Raw genomic sequence first — 26,920 nt, 5'->3', positions numbered from 1 at the left:
CTAGTGTCCTACTCTTGTAGGGGGCAGTATAACCCAATGGTTATTAAGATCGGGAGCTGTGTCCGTCAATGAATGAAAGAGAAAAAATAGAATTTTTTGTAAGAACTTCCCGAAAAATTATTTTCTCTGAGTCCTCTGACAGTCGCCGCCCACTCATACAATCTGCACGTCTGGGTATTGGCCTTCTCCACAGGAGTAAGCTAGGCAGAAGATTTTGTTAGAAATAATCACAAAACCTTTGTATAGACACACCTACAGGGGGCTGTCCCTTTGGTAAATACCCCCAGCTAGCTTCATTCCCAATTCAGTTTGGTAGCAAGCAGTATAGAGATCCATGAACCCCAAAAGAGGGGTGGGGGGCAGCGACTGTCAGAGGACAGAGAAAAGAATTTTACGGTAAGTTCTTACAAAAATTCTATTTTCTCTTACGTCCTCTGACAGTCGCCGCCCACTCATACAATCTGCTCGCCTGGGAGGTCCTATAGCAGTGTAGATGTGAGGGGTGGGAAAACGTAACCGTCTGAAAGGCAACGCAGCACCCAGGTCAGAGAAAATAATCTTTTCCGATCCAGAAAAGGAATCACTGGGCAACAAGAAAGCTTAACAGGAGCGAAACCCAGGAAAACAAACAAGAAAGAAACCCCAACAGGAGGAGACAGGCAAAAAACAACCCTGTCTCCCCTAAGGCACTGCCGCACTCAAAACTTTGCGGACAAAAATGTGCTGATGCCAACACATCAAGTTTACAAAACTTGGTAAAGGTATGCACGGACGACCAGGTCGCCGCTTTGCACACCTGAGTCACTGACGCCTGATGGCGGAAAGCCCAAGACGCACTAATCGCTCTGGTAGAGTGCGCTGTGACAGGAAAAGGTGGAACCTGATCCCTAATCGAATAGGCCTGCACAATCGTCTGTCTGATCCATTTAGAAATGGTTGCCTCAGACGCAGCCGTACCCTTCCGAGGTAGGAGTACCTGAACCCTCCACCAGATCTGGGGGGAATTTGCTATCCTGGGACTCCATAATAGCAATATCAATTTAAATTACGCTGGCCCTTTAAATCGGCGATTCCCGCGGTCCCCACCGCAAATGCAGACCTAATCCCTTGCTACAAGGAAACTGCAAAAATGAATGCTAGCAGGAATGCAGGCCAGGGAATACAGTAAAAAGCCCCCCACAGTGTGCTATACTTGCCCACGCTGCTGAGGATCTGCAGGGAAGGAGGAAGTGACCTCACGCCCCTAGAGGTAAAACCAGCCCTGAGCCACAAGAAAATGGTTGCCAATAGAAGTCTATGGGAGAAAAGCTCTGGGAAAATGGCCGCTGCCCACAAAGGACATCATGCCCACACTAAAGATGGCGCCTGATCAGCGCCAAAAGGATGACAGAAAATGGCTGCTGCCCACACTATGAGGCCGAACAGCCTGCCCACACCCAAAATGGCAGCCGCGCGGTTTAGCGCTATTTGAGGCCCCAAAACACCATGCACTGGCCCCCACCGAGTACCACAAGCACCCCAGGGACGTAGGAGACCACCGCACCCCCCCCCCCCACACTGCGGCGAAACCGGAGCAGCGCCTCCGCAGGGACCGGGAAGGGACACACAGGGACCGCACCTACAGCCATGAGGGGGACATCACAGAACCCATACTTAACTGTCATCCCCAAAAACAGAGGGCCCACATACACACCCCAACAAACATGTTCAGAGACAGAGGGGTAGCATGGTACTCACCGGTCCAGCAAACGTGGGCACCGCTCTGAGCCAGGAAACCTCCCACTCTGAGTGGTGGTACCGTCAGCCGAAAGGGACGCTAGCAACACACGGGCATACCGCAGTTAGACATCCCGGCGAAGATAGCAACTTCGCAGGCTCGTCCCTGAAGCCAGGGACATTGTGGTTTGCGAGGCCTGGGCGTACCAACAACCTGCTAACGCTCGATGGCAGGCTGGGAGTCACTTCACTTTTACTTCACTACATTTTTTCAATGATTTCAATACTTCTACTCCAATATTTTTTTTTTTTGTGCTGCATAGTTACTCGTTACATTTATAAAAATTACCACTGCCAGAACAGTAGATGGCAGGTTTCATGAAGCTCAAAACATGTGTATTATCAGCGCATACGAAAATAAATGCTACTGTATGTATAAGGCTACATTCACACCTGAGCGTAGCGTTTTCGCGCGGTTTTTACCGCGATTTACAGGCGTTTTTTGATTGAATAGATACCAATGGAAAACGCCTGTAATCTGCCCAAAAAGAAGCTCATGTACTTTTTTGAGCGTTGGGCGTTTTGTATACAGCGTCAAAACGCTCAGATGTGAACAGGGGCCATTGAAATGAATAGGATTTGTCTTGTTGGGCGTTTTGAGAGCTGATCCTAGAGCAGAAAAACTCCCCAAAACGCCTAGATGTGAACGGAGCCTAAATAAAAGCTGCATTTGAAATAATAAAAAACAATATGATGTTCAAACTTTTGACTTCTTTAATAACTACATAACACAGTACTTGAACTTTTACTTTCAGTACTTGAGTAGCAATTTTTTTTTTCAAAACTACTGGTACTTTTACTTTTAGTACTTGAGGAGCAACATTTAAAAAAAAAAACTACTTGTAATACTTAAGTACAAAAAATGTTGAATACTTTAGTACTTCTACTCAAGTCACTTTTTGATCGAGCACTTCCACTTCTACTTAAGTCACTTTTTGATCAAGCACTTCTACTTTTACTCAAGTATGGGTTTCGAATACTTTATACAACTCTGATCTGTCGCAGAGTGGCCGCCCTGCCGCAGTATATCTACAGTGGGCAGTCCGGGAGTGGTTAAAGTGTAAGTTAGTCCACCCTAACACTAAAATCCCTTTATCTACAGACATCCACGATCTAACACTAATCTATCTAACCCTGTAAAGAAGAAATCAGCATACATCCCTTTTATGAAGCCGAGCTGATCCGATCTCCAGTGGTGGAAGCTCTGCAGAGGACATGGCCGATAACGGCTGTGAAATGAAGGGGAAGTGACGTCACCCATAGACTTACTATGGGGCTTCCGTTGTCTGCTGTGTCCTCTGCACCCGCCTCCACAGTGAAGCCGCCGCTGACAGCTAAGCGTGGGATAGGGTCGGCTTCAAAAAATATGTATACCGATTTCTTCTTTACAGGGCTAGATAAGTTAGTGTTAGATTGTGGATGTCTGTAGATAAAGGAATATTAGTGTTAGGATGGACTTGCACTTTAAGCTTGCACCCCACCTGATGTTAACAAAGGTGCAACTACAGATACAAAAAACTGCTAGAGGTAGGAAAGGCATTTCAATGTCCCCATACCCATTGCCTCCAGGGCAGAGTGGATCTCCCGCATCACGTTCTTATACTGGTCTTTCTGCCAGTCCTCCAGCGCACCCCACTCCTCAGCTGAGAAACAGGCCGCCACATCATGGAACGTCACAGATCCCTGGTACGCAATAAAGAAATGACAAAACTATTAGACAACAGAAAGTGTAAACCGCCCCCCCAATATGAGAACGTACCACTTTAACAAGTATAACACACCACTGTCAAGTAAAACCGCTGTATATGCACATCATACAAGCTTTATACCACCAGGGGACTTCTTGTACCAGTAATAATAAGCCCCCTGTACCAAACTACTGAAGATTGTTTTACCACCATTATATGAACCTTGGTCAGTTTTAAACTTCTAAAATGGAATTATTGTCAAGTATTTCAATGTTTCCCCATCAGCAAGCAGATAATCCACACGGCACAGATGGCATCAAATCCTCCACAGCCTTCTGCTTGCTAAGATATCGCGGTAAAAAGTTCTGGTGACAACACCTGGTCCTATTGAGAGCTACAGAGTGCCTTAATCACTTACAGACTACCCACCGTGTATTTACCTTGGTACTTTAAAGTTAAATACGGGGGTTATGGTAGCAGATAGCCGCCATAACCCCGGTTTATTTTTAAACGGCGGGCGGTCCACTTTAACATAAGGGTGGTCCCAGAAGCGTATTCGCCGCGGTATCACCCTTATGGGCAGCGGGAGAGGTGACCCCCCCCCCCCCCCCCATCCCCGGTAATTTTCCCAGCTTACCGGACCCGCCGGCAGCGGGGGAAAACAATCCGGTCAGTTCCACTCTTAGGCAGGAAGTCGAGTGAGGGCAAGTTTTGCCCTGACTCGACTCTATGGCCTCGGAGGACCGGAGCAACATCATACATTGCTCCCTAGCAACGGATTTAAAGAGCCCATTATTTTCATCATGAAAAAATAAGACTTTTTTTTTTTTTTCCTTTTTTAGTGTAGATGTGAGGTCTTTTTGACCCCAGATCTCACATTAAAGAGGTCCTGTCATGCTTATTTCTATTACAAGGGATATCTACATTCCTTGTAATAGGAATAAAACTGATCAAAACATTAAAAAAAAAAAAAAAAAGAAGTGTAAAAACATATGAAAAAAAGATTAATAGAAAAAAAAAGTATTCTCTAGGGTCTCTGCTAACAAAACGTATATAATGTTTGGGGGTTCTAAGTAATTTTCTAGCAAAACAAAAATGATTTTAACTTGTAAACAAGTGTCAGAAAAAGGCCCGGTCCAGAAGTGGTTAAAGCCTCACTTTGGGGAAAACAAAAATAACCCTGCATGGGTTAAATGCTTGTTTAGGTCTAGGGTTTTTTTCAAGTCATGTGACCCGATGCTCAGTTCTCGCAAGTTCACTGAATGACTGTAGTGTCCTCACTACACAACCCCATCATTGCATTCTCCCAAATTCGGCACTAGAAAGATGCTGAGAACTTAAAGTGGTTCTAAAGTCAGAAGGTCTTTTACCTTACTGTATTCCATGCAGTAAGGTAAAAAACCTTCTGCAAGCAACCCCCCCCCCCAAGACTTACCTGGGCTTCATCTCGATCCAGCAATGTGCATTCTCTCTCCCCATTGGCTCCTGATGCTGTCAATCACAGCCAGTGAGGAGGGAGCAAAACACAATAGCTCAGTAGGAGGGATTCTCCCATCAACACTGACTGGGTTAGGGAAATTGAGCGTTTTTCTGTTTTTTTTCCCTGCAACTACCAGAAAATGGCACCATGGATGGTCTGCCTAACACCCTTTCTAGCAAAGAAAAAATATTTTGGCATGCTTTAGAAAACACTGGCCTAGACCATTGACGTGTGGACAATCTGAACCTGGGAAACCAAATGGACATTGAGCGTATCCACAGGAGTCCAATATCACCACTCACCTGTCCCGGGAAGGCGCCCTTCTCCCTCACATTGACTCCCTGGGCCGACACCTCTTCTGGCTCCCACTCCTCTTTAATCTTGGTGAGTCTGGGGCTGCCAACAACGGCGGAAGGAATGGCTCTGTCGCTCTCTGACAGTCTCTCTCTGGTACCGAATCTGCGAAGCTCCAGAGCTTTGTACCCGACCTCTGTGTCCGATGAATCGTCCTGACCGTACGAGTCCTCTTCTGTTTTCAGGAAAGAGTGATATTAGTGAGCAGGATTGCTTCAGATCAAGATACACCACAGAAAAAGATGCTGACACACATACATCAATATCATAAATCTGCTTCCTGCTTGCTCCATTACCGCCCAAACAAAAGATAAAACATTTTTTAACCAAAAACACCTCTCTCCCGGTAGGCACAGGTGACATCATTACTGCTGCCTCCTGTGGAGGCTCATTGGAGGAATGCATTCTTATGTGATTTCAAGTGGCCAGGAGGCACCTGGAAGGGTTAAGGACGTCACCAGCAGATGGCAGAAGCAGGGACCAAAGTGATTAATTTTTGTATAATATTTCTTGTGGAATCTTTATTGTTTTATTTTCAGTTATTTGTATGAGTGGTGGGAGCAAGGCAGCGACGGGGACCTTCCCTTTGCATGAAAGGTCTGCTTCAAGGCCATTAAAGGTGAAATTTACCCTAACACTAAAATCTTTACATCTACAGACATCCAGTGCTGTATTTTGGCCTAGGCCAACAAGGCCCAGGCCTAGGGCGGCACTTTGCAGGGCGGCAGCAAAAAAGTCGCCCCCCCCCCCCCCCACCTGAGACTTTATTGAACACTGGTTGCTAGAGCTGCCTCTCTCACCCCCCTCTCTCTCTCATACCCCTCCTGTCTCTCATCCCCCCTCTCTTTCTCTCTCATACCCCTCCTGTCTCTCACCCTCTCTCTCTCATCCCCCCTCTCTCTCTCTCATCCCCCCTCTCTCTCTCTCATCCCCCCTCTCTCTCTCTCACCCCCCCTCTCTCTCTCACCCCCCCTCTCTCTCTCACCCCCCCTCTCTCTCTCACCCCCCCTCTCTCTCACCCCCCCCTCTCTCTCACCCCCCCCCTCTCTCTCTCTCATCCCCCCTCTCTCTCTCTCTCATCCCCCCTCTCTCTCTCTCATCCCCCCTCTCTCGCTCTCTCATCCCTCCCTCTCTCTATCATCCCCCTCTTGTGAGATCTCAGGGGTTCATGCTGGGACTTGTAGTCCTTCAATTTTGGAAGGAGTCACATCCATTAAAGGAGTGGGGCAAATTTACAAAGGAGGGGGGCACCCAATTTTAGTTTTGCCTAGGGCAGCACAAAACCAAAATACACCACTGCAGACATCCACGATCTTAGACTAACCTATCTAGCCCTGTAAAGAAGAAATCAGTAGACATACCTTTTTTGAAGCCGATCTGATCCAGCCTCCAGGGGTGGAAGCTCTGCAGAGGATACAGCCGACAACGGCTGTGAAATTAATGGGGAGTGATGTCACCCATAGAGATACTATGGAGCTTCCGTTGTCGGCTGCCTCCTCTGCACCCGCCTCCACAGAGAAGAAGCCACTGACAGCTTAGTATGGGACCAGATCGGATCAGCTTAACAAAAGGTACACTCCCATTCAAAAGTTTGGGGTCACTTAGAAATGTCCTTATTTTTTAAAGAAAAGCACTGTTTTTTCAATAAAGATAACATTAATCAGAAATACAGTCTAGACAAGGTTAATGTGGTAAATAACTATTCTAGCTGGAAACGGCAGATTTTTAATGGAATATCTACAGAGGTGTACAGAGGCCCATTTTGTGTTGGTGTAATGGTACATTGTGTTAGCTAATCGTGTTAACCACTTAAGCCCAAGAAAAACGGAATTTTTGTAAAATCTTACCTGTAAAATTCCTTTCTCTGAGTCCTCCGACAGTCGCCGCCCCTTCATATTCATCACCAATGGGTTATGTCCTCTTATCTGTAGGAGTAGCTAGGCAATAGAATATGTTAGTACAAAAGACTTTTAACATATCCCCACCCCCAGGGGGTGGTCCCCTCAGTACATAACCCTCCACTTCCTGTAACCAAACCAGTTTCAGTGAAATAGCAGTAGAGAGTACATGAAAAACCCCAAAAGAGGGGCGGGGGCGGCGACTGTCGGAGGACTCAGAGAAAGGAATTTTACAGGTAAGATTTTACAAAAATTCCGTTTTCTCTTACGTCCTCCGACAGTCGCCGCCCCTTCATATTCATCACCAATGGGATGTCCCAAAGCAGTGTAAACATGAGGGGTGGGAAGAACGCAGCCGCGCCCAAGGCAACGCCGTCTCCCCATCAGAGAAAGGAACCTTACCAAAGGAAGGAAACCAGTTGGGCATAAGAACAAAACACTCGCTCAACAGGAGCAAGAAAACCCAGGGAAAAAACAAAAGTCCCAAACAGTCAAAGAACCCGCAACAAGGGCTCTAGGGAACAGCCGCACTAAGAACCTTGCGGCCAAAGGAAGCATCAGCCGATGCCTGAACATCTACTCTGTAGAATTTTGTGAAAGTGTGTACGGTCGACCAAGTCGCCGCCTTACATACCTGGGCCACAGAGGCCCCATGACGACAGGCCCAAGACGTACTCAGAGATCTGGTAGAGTGCGCCTTCACAGGTACAGGGGGACCTTTCCCCTTCAAAGCATAGGCCTGTTCAACAGTCTGTCTGATCCATTTGGCGATGGTAGAAGCCGACGCCGTCATGCCCTTCCGAGGACCTTCCGGAAGAACAAACAAGGCATCCGACTTGCGAAAAGACTCCGTCAACTTCAAGTAGACTCTAATCGCCCGGACAACATCCAAGGAGTGAAGCAGCACCTCCGTCGGATGCTTAGGCTTCGCGCAGAGCGAAGGCAGGACAATATCCTCATTGAGATGAAAGTCCGAAACCCTCTTTGGAAGAAAAGAAGGGTTAGGTCGCAAGACCACCTTGTCCAAATGCACAACCAGATACGGAGACTTGCAGGACAAGGCTGCCAGCTCCGACACTCGACGAGCCGAAGTGATAGCCACCAAAAAGGCGACCTTCTTGGATAACAAAGACAGCGAGATCTCCCTGATCCTTTCAAAAGGAGCACGCTGCAATACAGACAGGACTAGATTCAAGTCCCAAGGGGGTAGAGGGTCCTTCCTAGGAGGGATCAGATGACGTACCCCCTGCACAAAAGTGCTAACCAAAGCGTTAGATGCCACAGGACGCTGAAACAGAACGGCCAAAGCGGACACCTGACCTTTGATCGTAGCCAGCGCCAAACGCTGTTCAACACCCGTCTGAAGGAAGGACAATACCCTAGACACTGAATAAGTGGTAGGAGAGAAACCCCTGGATTCGCACCAGGCAAAATACGCCTTCCAAGTACGGTAGTAAACCTTCCCCGAGGAAGACTTCCTCGCATTGATCAAGGTGTGAATGACCTCAGGGGAAAGACCCCTGTTCTTCAGGACCTCGGTTTCAACAGCCAGGCCGTCAAAGCCAGCGACTGTAAAGCAGGATGGAAGATCGGTCCTTGCGACAGAAGATCTTCTCGAAGAGGCAGACGCCACGGGACGTCGATTGCCAGATTTACGAGGTCTGCGTACCAGGACCGGCGAGGCCAGTCCGGTGCCACAAGAATCACCGCAGTTGGTTCCGAGTGCAACCTGCGAAGGAACCTGGACAGCAATTGAAGCGGTGGAAACGCATACATCAGTCGGTACTGATGCCACGGGGCAACCAACGCGTCCGACGCGTCTGCCCGAGGATCGCGCGTCCTTGCCACGAACCGTGGAACTTTGTTGTTCAGACGAGACGCGAACAGGTCTACCTCCGGAAGACCCCACTTCGCGCACAACATCTGGAAGACATCCGGGTGAAGGGACCATTCCCCCTGGTCCAGGGTCTGGCGGCTCAGATAATCCGCCTGCCAATTTTCCACTCCCGGAATGTGAACTGCTGTTATTGCCGGGACATGCGTCTCGGCCCAAGACAGAATCGCAGCCACCTCTCGAGCCGCCTGGGCACTCCTGGTGCCCCCTTGGTGATTGATGTAAGCCACCGCCGTGGCATTGTCCGTCTGCACCCTGACCGGACAGCCGTGGAGACTGTCCGTCCAACGACGAAGACAGAGGAGTATCGCTCGCAGTTCCAGAACGTTGATCGGAAGGGAGGATTCCTCCTTCGACCACACACCCTGGGCGGACAGAACGCCCAGAACACCACCCCAGCCCGACAGGCTGGCGTCCGTGGTGATCACCGTCCACGAAAGGGGACGAAAAGACTTGCCCCCCGACACTGAGGGGGACCGAAGCCACCACAGAAGATCCCTTCTGGTCTGAGAACTCAAGGATATCTGAAGATCCAGAGAGTGCGGCCGCCCGTCCCACCTGGACAATATCTCCGCTTGGAGACCCCGAGTGTGAAACTGAGCGAAGGGAATCGCCTCGAAAGCCGAGACCATCAATCCCAGACACCGCATGCACGTCCGAATGGACGAGAACTGATTGTCCCTGAGGGACCTGACTCCCTCCTGAAGAGTCCTGAGTTTGTCGTCCGGTAGGAAGACCTTCGCCTGGACAGAGTCCAGAATCATTCCCAGGTATGGGAGGCGGACTGACGGGCACAATGTTGATTTTGGGAAATTGATCGTCCAACCAAACTCTTGCAGAGTCTGCAACGTGACGGACAGATCCTTCACCAGACCTTGGTTGGTCGCAGACCGAACCAGAATATCGTCCAGATATCCCAGGACCGATATGCCCTGGGCTCTCAACAAGGCCAGAACCGGAGCCAGCACTTTGGTGAACACCCTCGGAGCCGAGGCGAGACCGAAAGGCAAAGCCACAAATTGGTAATGATCCTCCGCTATGGCGAATCGAAGGTACCTCTGGTAACCCTCGAAAATGGGGATGTGAAGATACGCATCCTTCAAGTCGATGGAAGCCATGAACTCCCCCGGAACCAGGGCAGCCACCACCGACCGCAGGGATTCCATGCGGAATTTGCGCACCCGCACAAAGCGGTTCAGCGCCTTCAAGTCCAGAATCGGACGTACCTTGCCCTCTTTCCTGGGCACGGTGAACAGATTGGAATAGAACCCCCGAAATCTGTCCCGATGAGGCACCGGGACCACCACACCCTGAGCCCGCAGGTCCCGCACCGCTAGACGCAGGTCCCGCAAACGCTCCGGGGATAACAGAAGATTTGAGGGAAAAAATCTGCTCTTCGGCCGAGAGAGAAACTCGATCTTGAAACCAGATCGAACGACTTCCTGAACCCACCTGTCCCGAACCCGGGACAGCCATGGCCGAGAGAAAGCGAGCAAGCGTCCCCCCACCCCAGACTCGGGTGAGGGCGCCCCTTCAGGCCGCACTGTTGTGGGCCGCAGAACCGGATTGGCCGGACTTTTGCTTACCAGCCCACGGCTTCTTGTGGGAGCCTTGACCCTTTGACGGCTTGCCCCTATAGTGTGACCGAAAGGCACGAAAGGACCCCTGATGGGGTCGAAAGGAAGCATGCTTCTTACCAGGAGCCGCCTTGGGCTTGTGGGATTGGGGCAAGAGCGTGCTCTTACCACCCGTGACTCCCTTAATTAGTGCATCTAAGGATTCGCCAAAAAGGCGAGAACCATCATAAGGCAGATTGGCCAAAGTCTTACGGGAAGATTGATCCACAGACCAACACTTCAACCAAACCAGGCGGCGATTTAACACCGCCACACTGTGTACACGTGCAGCCAACGGAACCATATCCAGGTCCGCATCACACAAGTACATGACACCCTGGTGGATTTGATCCACCATATCCAAAGTCGCCTGGGGGGCAGAATCAGCCACCAGGACCCGCCTAAGCACCTGCGTCCAGCTCGCGACCGCTTGGGCCGCCATAAGAGAAGCAAATAAGGCTTTTAACATAGAACCCATAATAGAATAGGTGTGACGGGCAAGAGATTCCATCCTCTTGTCCGTGGCATCCCGGAACACCGGGGTGTCTTCAGCCGGAATCGCAGTGGATTTGTTCAAAACCGCTATCGCATGATCCACCGGCGGTGGAATACACCAGCGCTCATCAGTAGCAGGCGTAAAGGGATAGCGTAGCTTAAACCTACTAGGTACAGCAAATGGCTTGCGTATATTACGCCACTGTTCTTTCACAGCGTTTTGGAAATCATCAGTGCAGGGGTACACCTGCGACGTTTTGCGCCTTTTCTGCGTCCCATAAGCCGCCAAGGCAGCTGGAGGACATGATTCTTCCTCTAACCGTAGTGTTTGCTTGATAGAAGCAACCAATTCATCCATGAGTGCAAGCTCTTCAGACGAGCCAGGGGGAGAATTATCAACCCCCTCCACCTCAGCCTCCATTTCTGACCCGATAAGGTCCAGGGAGGAACGGGACCCCGATAAGGAGACCCCAGCCACATCAGCCCCAGCACCATCACCCTCTGAATCAGAGGAAATTGAAACTCTGGGCCTTTTTGTGGATTGAGCAGCCACCAGCATTTGCACCTGAGTCGCAAGGCTAGCCACAATCGCAGCCAAATCCCCCCCAGGGGGGGAGAGTGCAGACCCCTGGCTTCCCACTAAAGTTGTAGGAAATTTGTTTTCCTGAGAATCCATGCCCCTGTAGCAGTAAAATAAATGGGTGACCGCCCCTTTAAGAGAGCGCTGCGATCGTAGCCCACTGCACACAAACACCCCACACAAGGGACCCCCACAGGGACAATTAAACCAAGGCAGGATACAGGGAATAGAGGGAAATGAACCTGGAGATCGCTGCTGCTGCTGCTGCCTGCGGTGCTCCTGAAGGAAAGGAAGTGCTGGTATACAGGGCGCTCTATTAAAGCCTATGGAGGCTACAAGAAAATGGCCACCATGCATGTAAAACATGCGGCCGGAGCGATCGCAGCCAAAATGGCGCCGTTTGGCGCCGAAACCGCCGCTCCCACACCCCATGAGGGTGAAGTAAAAAACATCCAAATTGCCCAGCAAAAGGAAGCATGTTAAACCGCCGCAGCGGCGCTGTAATGTGCCCCAAGCACGAGAAACTCAAGCCCCACAGCACACAGCCGTTCACATACAGACTGACACAGAGTGCAGCACAACCCCCCCCTCCTGCAGCCCACAGCATGCAACATGAGGGATAGGGAGACAGTAACATTGTGAACACAGGGTAAGGTAACACAGTCCCAGACTGACACCCCCCAGACAGACAGGTCCCCACATACATACACTTACCTCTAACATGGCGTGGGGAACCCGCACAGGCGAACAAACCGCTGAACATAAGGCAGGGAGAGTCGCATCTAGGACGCATCAGAAGGTGGGTTGAGAAACCGCACAGCGTCCGGTGAGGTAGCCACCTCACCTGGCATCCCTGCACGACACAGGGATGGGTCGTTCAGAAAACTCAGGAGCGATACCTGACTGAACGCTCGATGGCGGGCTGAGAAACCACTGACCCACAACCTGCGACCAGGGGGGTCAGCCCGAGACGCAGCCCGCATGATCCTCTTCTTCCGAAGAACTAACTAACGCTGATAAAATAACAGCTAACAAGAAAGAGAGAAAAAACTCAAATAAAATCCAAAGAAAGGAAAGAGAGCTGAGACAAGGTGTCCCAGCACAGAAACATCCAGCCACTCCTGACAGCTAGACAAATGAAACTGGTTTGGTTACAGGAAGTGGAGGGTTATGTACTGAGGGGACCACCCCCTGGGGGTGGGGATATGTTAAAAGTCTTTTGTACTAACATATTCTATTGCCTAGCTACTCCTACGGATAAGAGGACATAACCCATTGGTGATGAATATGAAGGGGCGGCGACTGTCGGAGGACGTAAGAGAAAAAAGATTTTACCCCCTTCCTGACCAGGGCCTATTTTGCGATTCGGCACTGCGTGACTAACGGACGAGACGCTGTACCTAAACTAATTTGACGTCCTTTTTTCCCCACAAACAGAGCTTTATTTTGGTGGTATTTGATCACCTGTGCGATTTTTTGATCATGCGCTATAAACAAAAAAAGAGCGTAGATTTTGCAAAAATAACAATATTTTTCACATTTTTTTATATGAAATTCCCAAAAAAAAAAAATTAAAAAATCAAAATTTAACATTTTAGGCCAATTTGTTTTATGCTACATATGTTTGGTAAAAAAAAAAAAAACACAAAAAACGTATTTTGATTGGTTTGCGCAAAAGTTATTGCGTTTACTAAGTGAATGATTTTTGTCATTTTTTTTTTTTTTTTTTTTTTTAACTTGTAATGGCGGCGATATGTGACTTTTTTTGCGGGCAGTCGGCAAGTGGTTAAAAGGCTAACTAATGATTACAAACCCTTGTGCAATTATGTTAGCACAGCTGAAAACTATTGTGCTGATTAGAGAAGCTATAAACTGGCCTTCCTTTGAGCTAGTTGAGTATCTGGAGCATCAGCATTTGTGGGTTCGATTATACTCTCAAAATGGCCAGAAAAAGAGAACTTTCTTCAGAAACTCGACAGTCTATTCTTGTTCTGAGAAATTAAGGCTATTCCATGCGAGAAATTGCCAAGACACTGAAGATTTCCTAAAACGGTGTGTACTACTCCCTTCAGAGAACAGAAACGGGCTCTAACCAGAATAGAAAGAGAAGTGGGAGGCCCCAGTGCACAACTAAGCAAGAGGACAAGTACATTATATTCTCTAGTTTGAGAAATAGACGCCTCACACGTCCTCAACTGGCAGCTTCATTAAATGGTACCCACAAAATGCCAGTCTCAATGTCCACAGTGAAGAGGCGACTCCAGGATGCTGGCCTTCTAGGCAGAGTGGCAAATAAAAAACCATATCGGAGACTGGTCAATAAAAGGAAAACTAAGATGGGCAAAAGAACACAGACATTGGACAGAGGAAGACTGGAAAAAAATATTATGGACAGACGAATCTAAGTTTGAAGTGTTTGGATCACACAGAAGAACATTTGTGAGAAACCGAACAAGTGAACAGATGCTGGAGGAGTGCCTGACACCATCTGTTAAGCATAGTGGAGGTAATGTGATGGTCTGGGGCTGCTTTGGTGCTGGTAAAGTGGGAGATTTGTACGAGGTAAAATCGATTTTGAATAAGAAAGGCTATCACTCCATTTTGCAAAGCCATGCCATACCCTGTGGACAGCGCTTGATGGAGCCTATTTCCTCCTACAACAGGAAAATTGACCCAAAGCACACCTCCAAACTATGCAAGAACTATTTAGCGAAGAAGCAGCCAGCTGGTATTCTGTCTGTAATGAAGTTGGCAGCGCAGTCACCAGATCTCAACCCTATTGAGCTGTTGTGGGAGCAGCTTGACTGTACGGTACGTAAGAAGAGCCCATCAACCCAATCCAACTTTTGGGAGGTAATTCAGAAAGCATGGGGTGAAATTTCTTCAGATTACTTAAAAAAATTGATAGCAAGAATGCCAAAGGTCTGCAAAGCTGTAATTGCTGCAAATGGAGAATTCTTTGATGAAAGCTAAGTTTGAAGGACAAAATTATTATTTCAAACAAAAATCATTATTTCTAACCTCGTCAGTCTTGACTATATTCTCTATTCATTTTGCATCTCATTTGATGAATAAAAGTGTGAGTTTTCATGGAAAACATGAAATTGTCTGGGTGACCCCAAACTTTTGAACAGTAGTGTATGTCAGGGCTCAAAATTTTAAGTCCTGAGCTACTAGCCAGGCCTTAAGTGACACTCGCCACCAGTTGCCCCACCCAACTCCTACCCTGCCACGTCCCTAATCCCGCCCCTAAACACGCCTTGATAAATTATCTCATAGAATGAAAATGTTTTTGCATTATTGCAGAAGTTATAAAAATAAATATTAATAACAACATTATCAGTGCCCATCAATGCAGCCTACCAGTGCCCATCAGTGCAGCAACATCAATGAAGCTTATCAGTACGGCCTGATCAGTGCCCATTGGACACCCATTGGACTCTCCTCTGCATACCACCACCATCACACCCATTGGACTCTCCTCTGTATACCACCACCAGCACACCCATTGGACTCTCCTCTGTATACCACCACCATCACACCCATTGGACTCTCCTCTGTATACCACCACCAGCACACCCATTGGACTCTCCTCTGTATACCACCACCAGCACACCCATTGGACTCTCCTCTGTATACCACCACCATCACACCCATTGGACTCTCCTCTGTATACCACCACCAGCACACCCATTGGACTCTCCTCTGTATACCACCACCATCACACCCATTGGACTCTCCTCTGTATACCACCACCAGCACACCCATTGGACTCTCCTCTGTATACCACCACCAGCACACCCATTGGACTCTCCTCTGTATACCACCACCAGCACACCCATTGGACTCTCCTCTGTATACCACCACCAGCACACCCATTGGACTCTCCTCTGTATACCACCACCAGCACACCCATTGGACTCTCCTCTGTATACCACTGCCATGATACCCATTGGACTCTCTTCTGTATACCACTGCCATGATACCCATTGGACTCTCCTCTGTATACCAACACACCCATTGGACTCTCCTCTGTGTACCACCACCAGCACACCTATTGGACTCTCCTCTGTGTACCACCACCAGCACACCTATTGGACTCTCCTCTGTATACTAGCACTAGTATACCCATTGGACTCTCCTCTGTATACTAGCACTAGTATACCCATTGGACTCTCCTCTGTATACTAGCACTAGTATACCCATTGGACTCTCCTCTGTATACTACCACTAGTATACCCATTGGACTCTCCTCTGTATACTACCACTAGTATACCCATTGGACTCTCCTCTGTATACTACCACTAGTATACCCATTGGACTCTCCTCTGTATACTACCACTAGTATACCCATTGGACTCTCCTCTGTATACTACCACTAGTATACCCATTGGACTCTCCTCTGTATACTACCACTAGTATACCCATTGGACTCTCCTCTGTATACTACCACTAGTATACCCATTGGACTCTCCTCTGTATACTACCACTAGTATACCCATTGGACTCTCCTCTGTATACTACCACTAGTATACCCATTGGACTCTCCTCTGTATACTACCACTAGTATACCCATTGGACTCTCCTCTGTATACTACCACTAGTATACCCATTGGACTCTCCTCTGTATACTACCACTAGTATACCCATTAGACTCTCCTCTGTACACCACCACCAGCACACCCATTGGACTCTTCTGTATGTCACCACGAGCACACCCATTGGATGCTACTCTGTATACCACCACCAGCACACCCATTGGACTCTTCTGTATGTCACCACGAGCACACCCATTGGATGCTACTCTGTATACCACCACCAGCACACCCATAGGACCTTATTCTATCCCACCCCTTGTAACCTCACTGGACTGCCTTCTGTCTTCACCACCAGCATACCCAGTGAACATTTATATGCATCCCATCGCTAGCATGCCCCTCGTTAGACTCTTCTCTGTAACCTACCACCACCACCACCACCACCACACACACTGGATTTTCCTCTCTAACTCACCCCCCTTGGGCCTTTATCTCTATCCCACTCCAGGCACCCCAAATAGACTTTCCTCTGTATTCCACCCCTAGCACACCTATTGGTCGCTTCTATATCCCACCCCAAAAAACAACTGGACTTTCATTAGTATTGCAAACAGTACATGCTCCATACTCCCCAGTATCACTGGCAGCCCAAAATGGCCCCTCCATTACAAAGATCCCTCCTTCCCTCATACTGTATTATGTAAAAACCTGGTGAGCATCCGTACAACTTTGCACCCTCAGTGAGTATACACCCATCAACCTGTCTGCACTTTCTCTAAGTGTTCACTCCCCCTACCAGCTCTACTAAAGGCCAGATTTCCACATGAATCTGTGATACATTAAGTCACTTGCACAGTAGCTAAGTGGTTAACACTTCCGTCTAGCAGCACTAGGTTCGCCGGTTCAAATCCTGATTACCTGCATGGAGTTTGCATGTTCTCCCTGTCCCTGGATGAGTTTCCTCTCACGCTCCAAAGACATGCTGGTAAGCTAGATGGTCCTAGAATATGTATGAATGTGAGCTAGGGACCTTAGATTTTAGGGCAGGGACTGATGAAAGTGCCGTGTATTTTGATATGTTATTGTGTGCTGCGCTAAGGAAACACATTCAAAAAAGGTGCATGCAGCTTTATAATGTCATGGTTCACACAGCACCTCTGTCTGTTCTCCTCCCTGCACACACTTCCCTTAGGAATAGAACATTCTCCTCCTGTGTGTCTGCTTCTCACCCCCTTTATAGTTATCCTGTGTTCAGTCACAGAATGATGACACTGATTTCTGTCATAAACACTGCCTACATTCCTATCCTGTGCACTCCTTTCCTCTCACACATACTGCCCAATGTCCTACCCTCCGCACTCCTCTCCTGCACAAACTACCCGCTGTCCTCTCTGCTCCTGCACAATCTGCCTGCTGTCCAACGTTGGCACTCCTCTCCTCTCTCACATACTGCCCACTATCCTATCCTCCGCTGCTGCACATACTACCCAATGTCCTACCCTCCGCACTCCTCTCCTGTACATATTACCCGCTGTCCTCTTTGCTCCTGCACACACTGCCTGCTGTCCTATGTTGGCACTCCTCTCCTGCACAAACTGCCCGCTGTCCTCTCTGCTCCTGCATACACTGCTTGCTATCCAACGTTGGCACTCCTCTCCTCTCTCACATACTGCCCACTATCCTACCCTCCGCTGCTGCACATACTACCCAATGTCCTACCCTCCGCACTCCTCTCCTGCACATACTACCCGCTATCCTTCTCTCTGCTCCTGCACACTCTGCCTGCTGTCCAACGTTGAGCACTCTTCTCCTCTCTCACATACTGCCCACTATCCTATCGTCCGCTGCTGCACATACTACCCAATGTCCTAACCTTCGCGCTCCTCTCCTGCACATATTACCCGCTGTCCTCTCTGCTCCTGCACAATCTGCCTGCTGTCCTATGTTGAGCACTCCTCTCCTCTCTCACATATTGCCCAATGTCCTACCCTCCGTACTCCTCTCCTGCACTTACTACCCGCTATCCTTCTCTCTGCTCCTGAACACGCTGCCTGCTGTCCAACGTTGAGCACTCTTCTCCTCTCTTACATACTGCCCACTATCCTATCCTCTGCTGCTGCACATACTACCCAAAGTCCTACCCTCCATACTCCTCTCCTGCACATACTACCTGCTATCCTTCTCTCTGCTCCTGCACACTCTGCCTGCTGTCCAACGTTGAGCACTCTTTTCCTCTCTCACATACTACCCAATGTCATACCCTCCGCACTTCTCTCCTGCACATATTACCCGCTATCCTTCTCTCTGCTCCTGCACACTCTGCCTGCTGTCCAATTGAGCACTCCTCTCTTGGCCATACTACCCGCTATCCTTCTCTCTGCTCCTGCACACTCTGCCTGCTGTCTAATTGAGCACTCCTCTCTCACATACTGGCCACTATCCTATCCTCCGCTGCTGCACATACTAGCCAATGTCCTACCCTCCGCACTCCTCTCCTGCACATACTACCAGCTGTCCTCTCTGCTCCTGCACACACTGCCTGCTGTCCTATGTTGAGCACTCCTCTCCTCTCTCACATACTGCCCACTATCCTATCCTCCGCTGCTGCACATACTACCCAATGTCCGATCTCCTATTCTCTGCTCCTGCACATACTACCCGATCTCCGACTCCCTCCTTGTGCACATACTACCCGATCTCCTACTCTCTGCTCCTGCACATACTACCCGATCTCCGACTCTCTGCTCCTGCATATACTACCCGATCTCCTACTCTCTGCTCCTGCACATACTACCCGATCTCCGACTCTCTGCTCCTGCACATACTACTCGATCTCCTACTCTCTGCTCCTGCACATACTACCCGATCTCCTACTCTCTGCTCCTGCACATACTACCCGATCTCCTACTCTCTGCTCCTGCACATACTACCCGATCTCCTACTCTCTGCTCCTGCACATACTCCCCCTTGCTCTACCCTCTGCATTCCTTTCCTGCACATACTACCCTTTGTCTTACCCTATGCACTCCTCTACTGCACATACTACCCTTTGTTCTACTCTCTGCTTCTGCACACTCTCCCCGTTGTTCTACCCTGTGCACCCTCTCCTGCACATAGTACCCATCGTTCCACCCTGTGAACTACTCTCCTGAAAATACTACACGATGTCTTACTCTTTGCTCCTGCACATACTACCAGATGTCCTACTCTCTGCTCCTGCACATACTACCCAATGTCCTACTCGCTGCTCCTGCACATACTACCCAATGTCCTACTCGCTGCTCCTGCACATACTACCCAATGTCCTACTCGCTGCTCCTGCACATACTACCCTATCTCCTACTCTCTGCTCCTGCACATACTACCTAATGTCCTACTAGCTGCTCCTGCACATACTACCTGATTTTCTATTTTCTACTCCTGCACATACTCCCCATTTTTTTACACTCTGCACTCCTCTCCTGCACATACTACCCTTTGTTCTACTCTCCTGTGCATAGTACCCTATGTTCTACCCTGTGAACTGCTCTCCTGCAAATATTACCCAATGTCCGACTCTTTGCTCCTGCACATACTACCCAATGTTCTACTCTCTGCTCCTGCACCTACTTCCCAATGTTCTACTATCTGCTCCAGCACTCACTTCCCAATGTTCTACTCTCTGCTCCTGCACCTACTTCCCAATGTTCTACTATCTGCTCCAGCACCCACTTCCCAATGTTCTACTCTCTGCTCCTACTTCCCAATGTTCTACTATCTGCTCCAGCACCCACTTCCCAATGTTCTACTCTCTGCTCCTGCACCTACTTCCCAATGTTCTACTCTCTGCTCCTGCCACTACTACCCAATGTTCCACTATCTGCTCCTGCACATATTACCCAATGTTCTGCTCTCTGCTCCTGCCCCTACTACCCAATGTTCTACTCTCTGCTCCTGCCCCTACTACCCAATGTTCTACTCTCTGCTCCTGCCCCTACTACCCAATGTTCTACTCTCTGCTCCTGCTCCTGCACATACTACCCAATGTTCTACTCTCTGCTCCTGCCCCTACTACCCAATGTTCTACTCTCTGCTCCTGCACATACTACCCAATGTTCTACTCTCTGCTCCTGCCCCTACTACCCAATGTTCTACTCTCTGCTCCTGCCCCTACTACCCAATGTTCTACTCTCTGCTCCTGCACATACTACCCAATGTTCTACTCTCTGCTCCTGCACATACTACCCAATGTTCTACTCTCTGCTCCTGCCCCTACTACCCAATGTTCTACTCTCTGCTCCTGCCCCTACTACCCAATGTTCTACTCTCTGCTCCTGCCCCTACTACCCAATGTTCTACTCTCTGCTCCTGCACATACTACTTGATGTTCTACTCTCTACTCCTGCACATACTACTTGATGTTCTACTCTCTACTCCTGCACATACTACTTCATGTTCTACTCTCTACTCCTGCACATACTACTTCATGTTCTACTCTCTACTCCTGCACATACTACTTCATGTTCTACTCTCTACTCCTGCACATACTCCCCATTGCACCTCTCTCCAGCACATACTACCTTTGGTCCTACCCTCCGCATTCCTCATCTGCACATATTACTTTACACTGTCTTTCCCTCCACACTCCTCTCCTGCAGATACTGCCCCCCTGTCATACCTTTGACAGCCCACTTCTGCACATACTGCCCACTGACAAATCCTGCATAGAATGTACGCTGTTCTACCCTCCACACTCCTCTTCTGTACACACTGCCCACTTCCATATCCTTCACACTCTTCTCCTGCACATACTGCCCCATCATACCCACCACACCCCTCTTCTACACACAATGAACATCATACCCTCTGCACTCCTCGAATGTGAAAATGACCACTATTATATCATCAATAATCCTCTCCTGCACACACTGCCCACTGGCATACCCTCCACACTCCTCCCCTGTACATACTTCTCACCGTCATACCCTCCACACTCATCCTGTGCACATATTTCTTACCGTCATACCCTCCATGTTCTTTCCCTATGCATATTTCTCAATGTAATACCCTCCACATTCATCTCCTGCACATATTGCCAACTGTCATACCCTCCACACCTCTCTCCTGTACATACTGCCCGCTGTCATTTCCTCCGCACCCCTCTCCTGTACATACTGCCCGCTGTCATTTCCACTGCACCCCTCTCCTGTACATACTGCCCGCTGTCATTTCCTCCACACCTCTCTCCTGTACATACTGCCCGCTGTCATTTCCTCTGCACCCCTCTCCTGTACATACTGCCCGCTGTCATTTCCACTGCACCCCTCTCCTGTACATACTGCCCGCTGTCATTTCCTCTGCACCCCTCTCCTGTACATACTGCCCGCTGTCATTTCCTCTGCACCCCTCTCCTGTACATACTGCCCGCTGTCATTTCCTCTGCACCCCTCTCCTGTACATACTGCCCGCTATCATTTCCTCTGCACCCCTCTCCTGTACATACTGCCCACTGTAATTTCCTCTGCACCCCTCTCCTGTACATACTGCCCACTGTAATTTCCTCTGTACCTCTCTCCTGTACATACTGCCCACTGTCATTTCCTCTGCACCTCTCTCCTGTACATACTGCCTGCTGTCATACCAAATGTACTCCTCTCTTTTACTTTTCTCAGACTTCCTGTTAGGTCTCTAGGCAAAAAATAAAGGAATATCTCCTCAGTGTGACATAGAAGGTAAAAAATGTCCAGTGATTTACTCTTTCCTTAAAGGATAAGTTCACCTTTAGGAGCAGGTTACATGTTACACCCATATTTAGGGGGTAACATCCTCTTATCCACCCATCTCCCGCTGCCAGTGCTATCTGATACATGTGACCGCAAGCAGAGGATCCTCTCCCCGCACCCGCTAAAAACAGCGCGGCTGGGAGTAGTCTGCCCACACGGCTGCGTCTTTTATTCAGTTTCCACTGAATGAATAGACAAGTACCATCAGCCAACCGTGAGGGCGCTGGTGAGCACTCTAGGTAGTTCATTGATTCTTCCTGTCATTCAGTAACTGCCTGCATCAGAGGTACAGGAAGACAGTGTACACTGCACCTACAATATGCTGATGTTTTACAGCAGGGGTCCTCAAACTATGGCCCGCGGGCCGCATGCGGCCCGCCAGGGTCCTGAACCCGGCCTGCCGGCCGGGATCGGCATAGGGTTGACTGTTGGTCACTCACTGAAGCTGTAATATGCTTCAGAAAAGGGTGGACCCGGGGCGCAGAGCACTGTGCCCTGCCCACCCATTTGTGTGACAATAGCGAATGAAAATTTGCTATTGTCACATGGATCCTCCTCCTGGCCAATCAAATTGGCCAAAAGGCGAACCCATGCCATTGGCCAAGGAGGAGGAGGCGGGAGGACTCGAGGAGACGCGGGGGACTGAGGAGAAGCCGCCCGCCACTGCAGGTAAGTGCACTGGTCTCTCTGGCAGTCTCTGCAGTCTGGTCACTTTGCATTAAAAGGGGGCACGCTGTGGTCGATTTGCATTGAAAGGGGGTACGCTGTGGTCACACTGGCATTGAAAGGGGGCACGCTGTGGTCACACTGGCATTGAAAGGGGGCACGCTGTGGTCACACTGGCATTGAAATGGGGCACGCTGTGGTCACACTGGCATTGAAAGGGGGGCACGCTGGGGTCACTCTGGCATTGAAAGGGGGGCACGCTGGGGTCACTCTGGCATTGAAAGGGGGGCACGCTGGGGTCACTCTGGCATTGAAAGGGGGACACGCTGGGGTCACTCTGGCATTGAAAGGGGGACACGCTGGGGTCACTCTGGCATTGAAAGGGGGACACGCTGGGGTCACTCTGGCATTGAAAGGGGGACACGCTGGGGTCACTCTGGCATTGAAAGGGGGACACGCTGGGGTCACTCTGGCATTGAAAGGGGGACACGCTGGGGTCACTCTGGCATTGAAAGGGGGACACGCTGGGGTCACTCTGGCATTGAAAGGGGGACACGCTGGGGTCACTCTGGCATTGAAAGGGGGACACGCTGGGGTCACTCTGGCATTGAAAGGGGGACACGCTGGGGTCACTCTGGCATTGAAAGGGGGACACGCTGGGGTCATATATATATATATATATATAAATAAAACAATAAATATTGTATTGTTTTTTTTGTGCACTACAAATAAAATATGCGCATTGGAATTTGTTCATATTTTTTTTCAAACTATAGTCCGGCCCCCAACAGTGTCTGAGGGACCGTGAACTGGTCCCCTGTTTAAAAAGTTTGAAGACCCCTGCTTTACAGGATGCAATGTAAAAAAATAATAAATCCTCTTTTTTTTTTTTCGTTTGCAAAAAGATGTGCATTTGTTTTCTTTTTCAAATGTGAACTTACCCTTTGTTTAATGGGCGGAGGGGGATTGAGGTTAGTGATGATGGGGGCAGGGTGATATTGTTGCCACTCATTGATAGGGTTTTAACAGGAATCTCTGTGCAGTCAAACCACTTCGCTAATGATCTCTTCTATCAGTGAGTGGATCACTGCACAGAGCTCACCGATCATCTCAGATCCATTCATCTCTCCTCACCTTGCACCTGGTGGAAGGTGGGTTTTTCCAAGCACCGTGTTTATTGTGCCCGGGATCATCAGAAGGAGAGCAGCCGCCACTTATTAACAGGAGGTGGAGCTTCAATCGTTCACCCGCCACTCACCTTACCATGCATGGGATAGGCATAAGGCTATCCTTCATATAAGATAGGGCCAGGGACTATTCATAGGATTCAGATATATTGGGCAGACTAGATGGGCCAAATGGTTCTTATCTGCCGACACATTCTATGTTTCTATGTTTACCACCTGCTGTGCTGCTACAATGCAGGGCTAAAATATTAAATTGCCGCAAAACAGGGGGTGAGTGAAGCTCCACCCCCTGTCAATAACTGGCGGCTGCTCTCCTTCTTCTGATGCCCCGGGGCACAACAAACAGACCAGACAAGAGGCGGAGCCCTGGCGGCAATACAAGCGGCTGCCAATGGAGATTGAGCTGCCTCAAACCCCCCAACACGCCGTCCGGGCCCCAACTTTAATCTATCTAAAGGCCTTAGATTTACTTCAGCCAAAATCTTCCACTAAACCTAAAAGCCTGTTGCCCAATCCATTGATTGAGAATTGGCCTATGAGGAGCAGTATGACTAAAATGCAAGGTGGCACAAGCAGTAACCGCAGCAGAGACCATCAGTGATGGTTCAGGGTCCATTCACACTATCGCGACTTGTCAGGCGACTTGGTCGCCTGACAAGTCGCGGTCGGTCGCTCGCCATTGAATAGTACGGGACCGGTTCTAATAGGAGCGACACAAGTCGCTCCGACTTAGAAAAAGGATCCTGTACTACTTTGGGGCGACCTGGAGGCGACCTGCATTGACTTCAATTACATGAAGTCACTGCAAGTTGCGTCAAGGTCGCCCCAGCAAGTCATGTCGCGCCAGTCTGTATGGGCGCTTGGCGTATGTGCCAAGTGCTGTGTATATAGTCGGCTAACAGGATATAATGGAATATACGGACGTCTGGTGGGCAACGTTGCTTTCTACTCACCCTCCTTCTTTATGGGGACACAGTTGCTCCGGCAGCCATTCAGTGACGGTTCCCCCCTCAGGGCCTTGACCTGGGCGGACAAAATGGAAGCCATGCTGCTCCCCAGCAGGACGGGGCTCTTCAGCGGGGAGCGCCCCAAGATCTTCCTCTGCGGCGACAGTCCGGCGGCCATCTTCAGGTGCTTCATGATGCCGCGGATCCTGGATTCGCCCATGGGCAGGTTCTTGAACCAGCGGGCGTAGCCGGGCCGGCAGTCGGGCTGCGGCGTCAGGTAGAAGGGGGCGTCCTCGCACTTCATCTTCTCCGGCCTTTCCACCGAGTACTTCTCATAGGCCTTCACCACGTCGCGCTCCGGCTGCTCAGGGCTCTCGTAGATCTGCATGCGCATGGTGTGCGAGGGGTGGAACTTGGCGCCGCCCCGGCCCGGCGACAGCTTCTTGGTGTGCTCCAGGTACTTGCGTCCCTGGGCATCGGCCTTGAGGGTGATGTCGCCCCACTTGAGGTTGTGCTGCTCCATGGTGCGGAGGCTGAAGTGAAGGCCGATGTTGAAGAAGAGCATGTAGAGGAGGGCGGTGGGGTTGTGGAGGCCGATGGCGCCGGTGGCGTAGAGCAGCTCGATCTCGCGCTCGGTCAGCGGCTCGGCGTGGTGCGGGTGGTTCCCTTTGCCGATGGTCTTTAGGTAGCTCTGCTTCTCTTTCATGGCGGCCACGGTTCTAAGGAACTTGGTGTCGCGGGAGCGGTAGATGGCGTGCGGGTAGCCACACCTCTCGAAGTGGCGGTCCAAGCTGCCCAGGATGCCACGCAGGGTGCCGGGTTCGTACTCTGAGCCGTCCTGCTTGCGGTGGGTGCGAATGAAGTTGGCCAGGTGGGCGTCCAGCTCCGCCACGGGGACGGCCAGCAGGGGGCGCTCCTCCCGGGCCCGCTGCAGGTAGGCCTGGACTATGCGCAGGTCAAACTTGGTCTTCTTCAGGGTGTTCTTGTTGTCAGGGTGCTGCCCGGGGTCCTCCATCTTTCTGTTAATGGACGGCGCGGGTGACGTCATCACGGGAAAGGCCTAATGAGGGTATGACGTCATAGCCTTTAGGGGGGCACTAGGGGTGCTCGGTCGAGGGGCCGAGTGACGTAACGGCCCAGGTCCCGTTACTTTTTCCCAACCGCTCCCTCTCGACAGCCGCACTTCCCGTTCACCGGTGATCTCGCGAGAGCGCCCCGGGGCACTGCGCAGGCGCGCCACCCCGGGAAACTGATTCGTTTAAACTGCGCAGGCGCAGAATTTGCCAGAGGCTCTTGGTGCGTACTGCGCAGGCGCACAAGGAAGCAAACACGCACGCACGTCGTTACATACCAGAAGGCACGCATGACGTCGGGGTGTCTGCGGAAAATTGCTAGGGCTTCAGTTCTGCGCATGCGTAGTGCTCAGCTTGTCATCTGGTTGCTATGCTAGTCCACAGCTGTGTATTTTAATTCAAATTGATCTTTTGCTGGAAATAAAGGAAGCTTCCATACCTGAACCGGCTGTTATGAACCTCGGGCTTTAATACTTTGTGATTTACAGACAGGGTCCTAATATACTTGCTTGCCCAATGTATTGAAGCCAGATGTTCAGGATGACAGCCAGACAACTAGTATTTTCAGAATGAAAAAAAAAAAAAAAACATTTGTTAAATTGAATACTGGTGCGGTGGGTAACACGGATACAATAATGCAATCAATAAAATGCACATTATATATTGTGTGCCTGTATTTTTTGTTGCTGTTTACAGTTCGGCCCGGACTGTGCCCATTTATTACTGCGGCTGATAATAACTCAGAGTCTAGGCAAGAGCATGTTCACGCTAGCAGTTGTGGGGCGGTAAAGCACAATGATTGAGCTGTGCTTTTAACACCCCCCACCCCACTTTTAGCTGCAGAGTAAGGTTGCCACGCTATCTCCTAAAAACAAAACACATACAAATTACACAGGTTCTGAGGCTAATTTAAAGTTTTTGTAAGACGAAAAACAAAAAAATATAGAAAGGGTACCCCCAATTGTT

At 49.7% G+C, this 26,920-nt stretch overlaps 1 protein-coding gene across 1 annotated transcript in view; it reads right to left on the bottom strand.

Moving 5' to 3' along the window:
• The window catches only part of LOC309550883 (uncharacterized protein), a 51,888-nt gene extending 25,777 nt beyond the window's left edge, over positions 1–26,111 (bottom strand). The window contains exons 1-3 of the mRNA XM_082251259.1: positions 24,888–26,111; positions 5,247–5,473; positions 3,333–3,459 (exon numbers count right to left, since the gene is read on the bottom strand). Coding sequence (XP_082107385.1) covers positions 3,333–3,459; positions 5,247–5,473; positions 24,888–25,929 — 1,396 coding nt within the window. The 5' untranslated portion in view covers positions 25,930–26,111. The remainder of the gene's footprint in view (positions 1–3,332; positions 3,460–5,246; positions 5,474–24,887) is intronic.
• Positions 26,112–26,920: the final 809 nt, after the last annotated feature.

The sequence above is a fragment of the Pelophylax lessonae genome (genome assembly GCF_965119305.1).
Source record: "Pelophylax lessonae genome assembly, chromosome: 3".
Classification (NCBI taxonomy): Eukaryota; Metazoa; Chordata; class Amphibia; order Anura; family Ranidae; genus Pelophylax; species Pelophylax lessonae.
The sequence above is the reverse complement of the archived record's forward strand: the minus strand, read 5'-3'. Positions and strand labels throughout refer to the sequence as shown.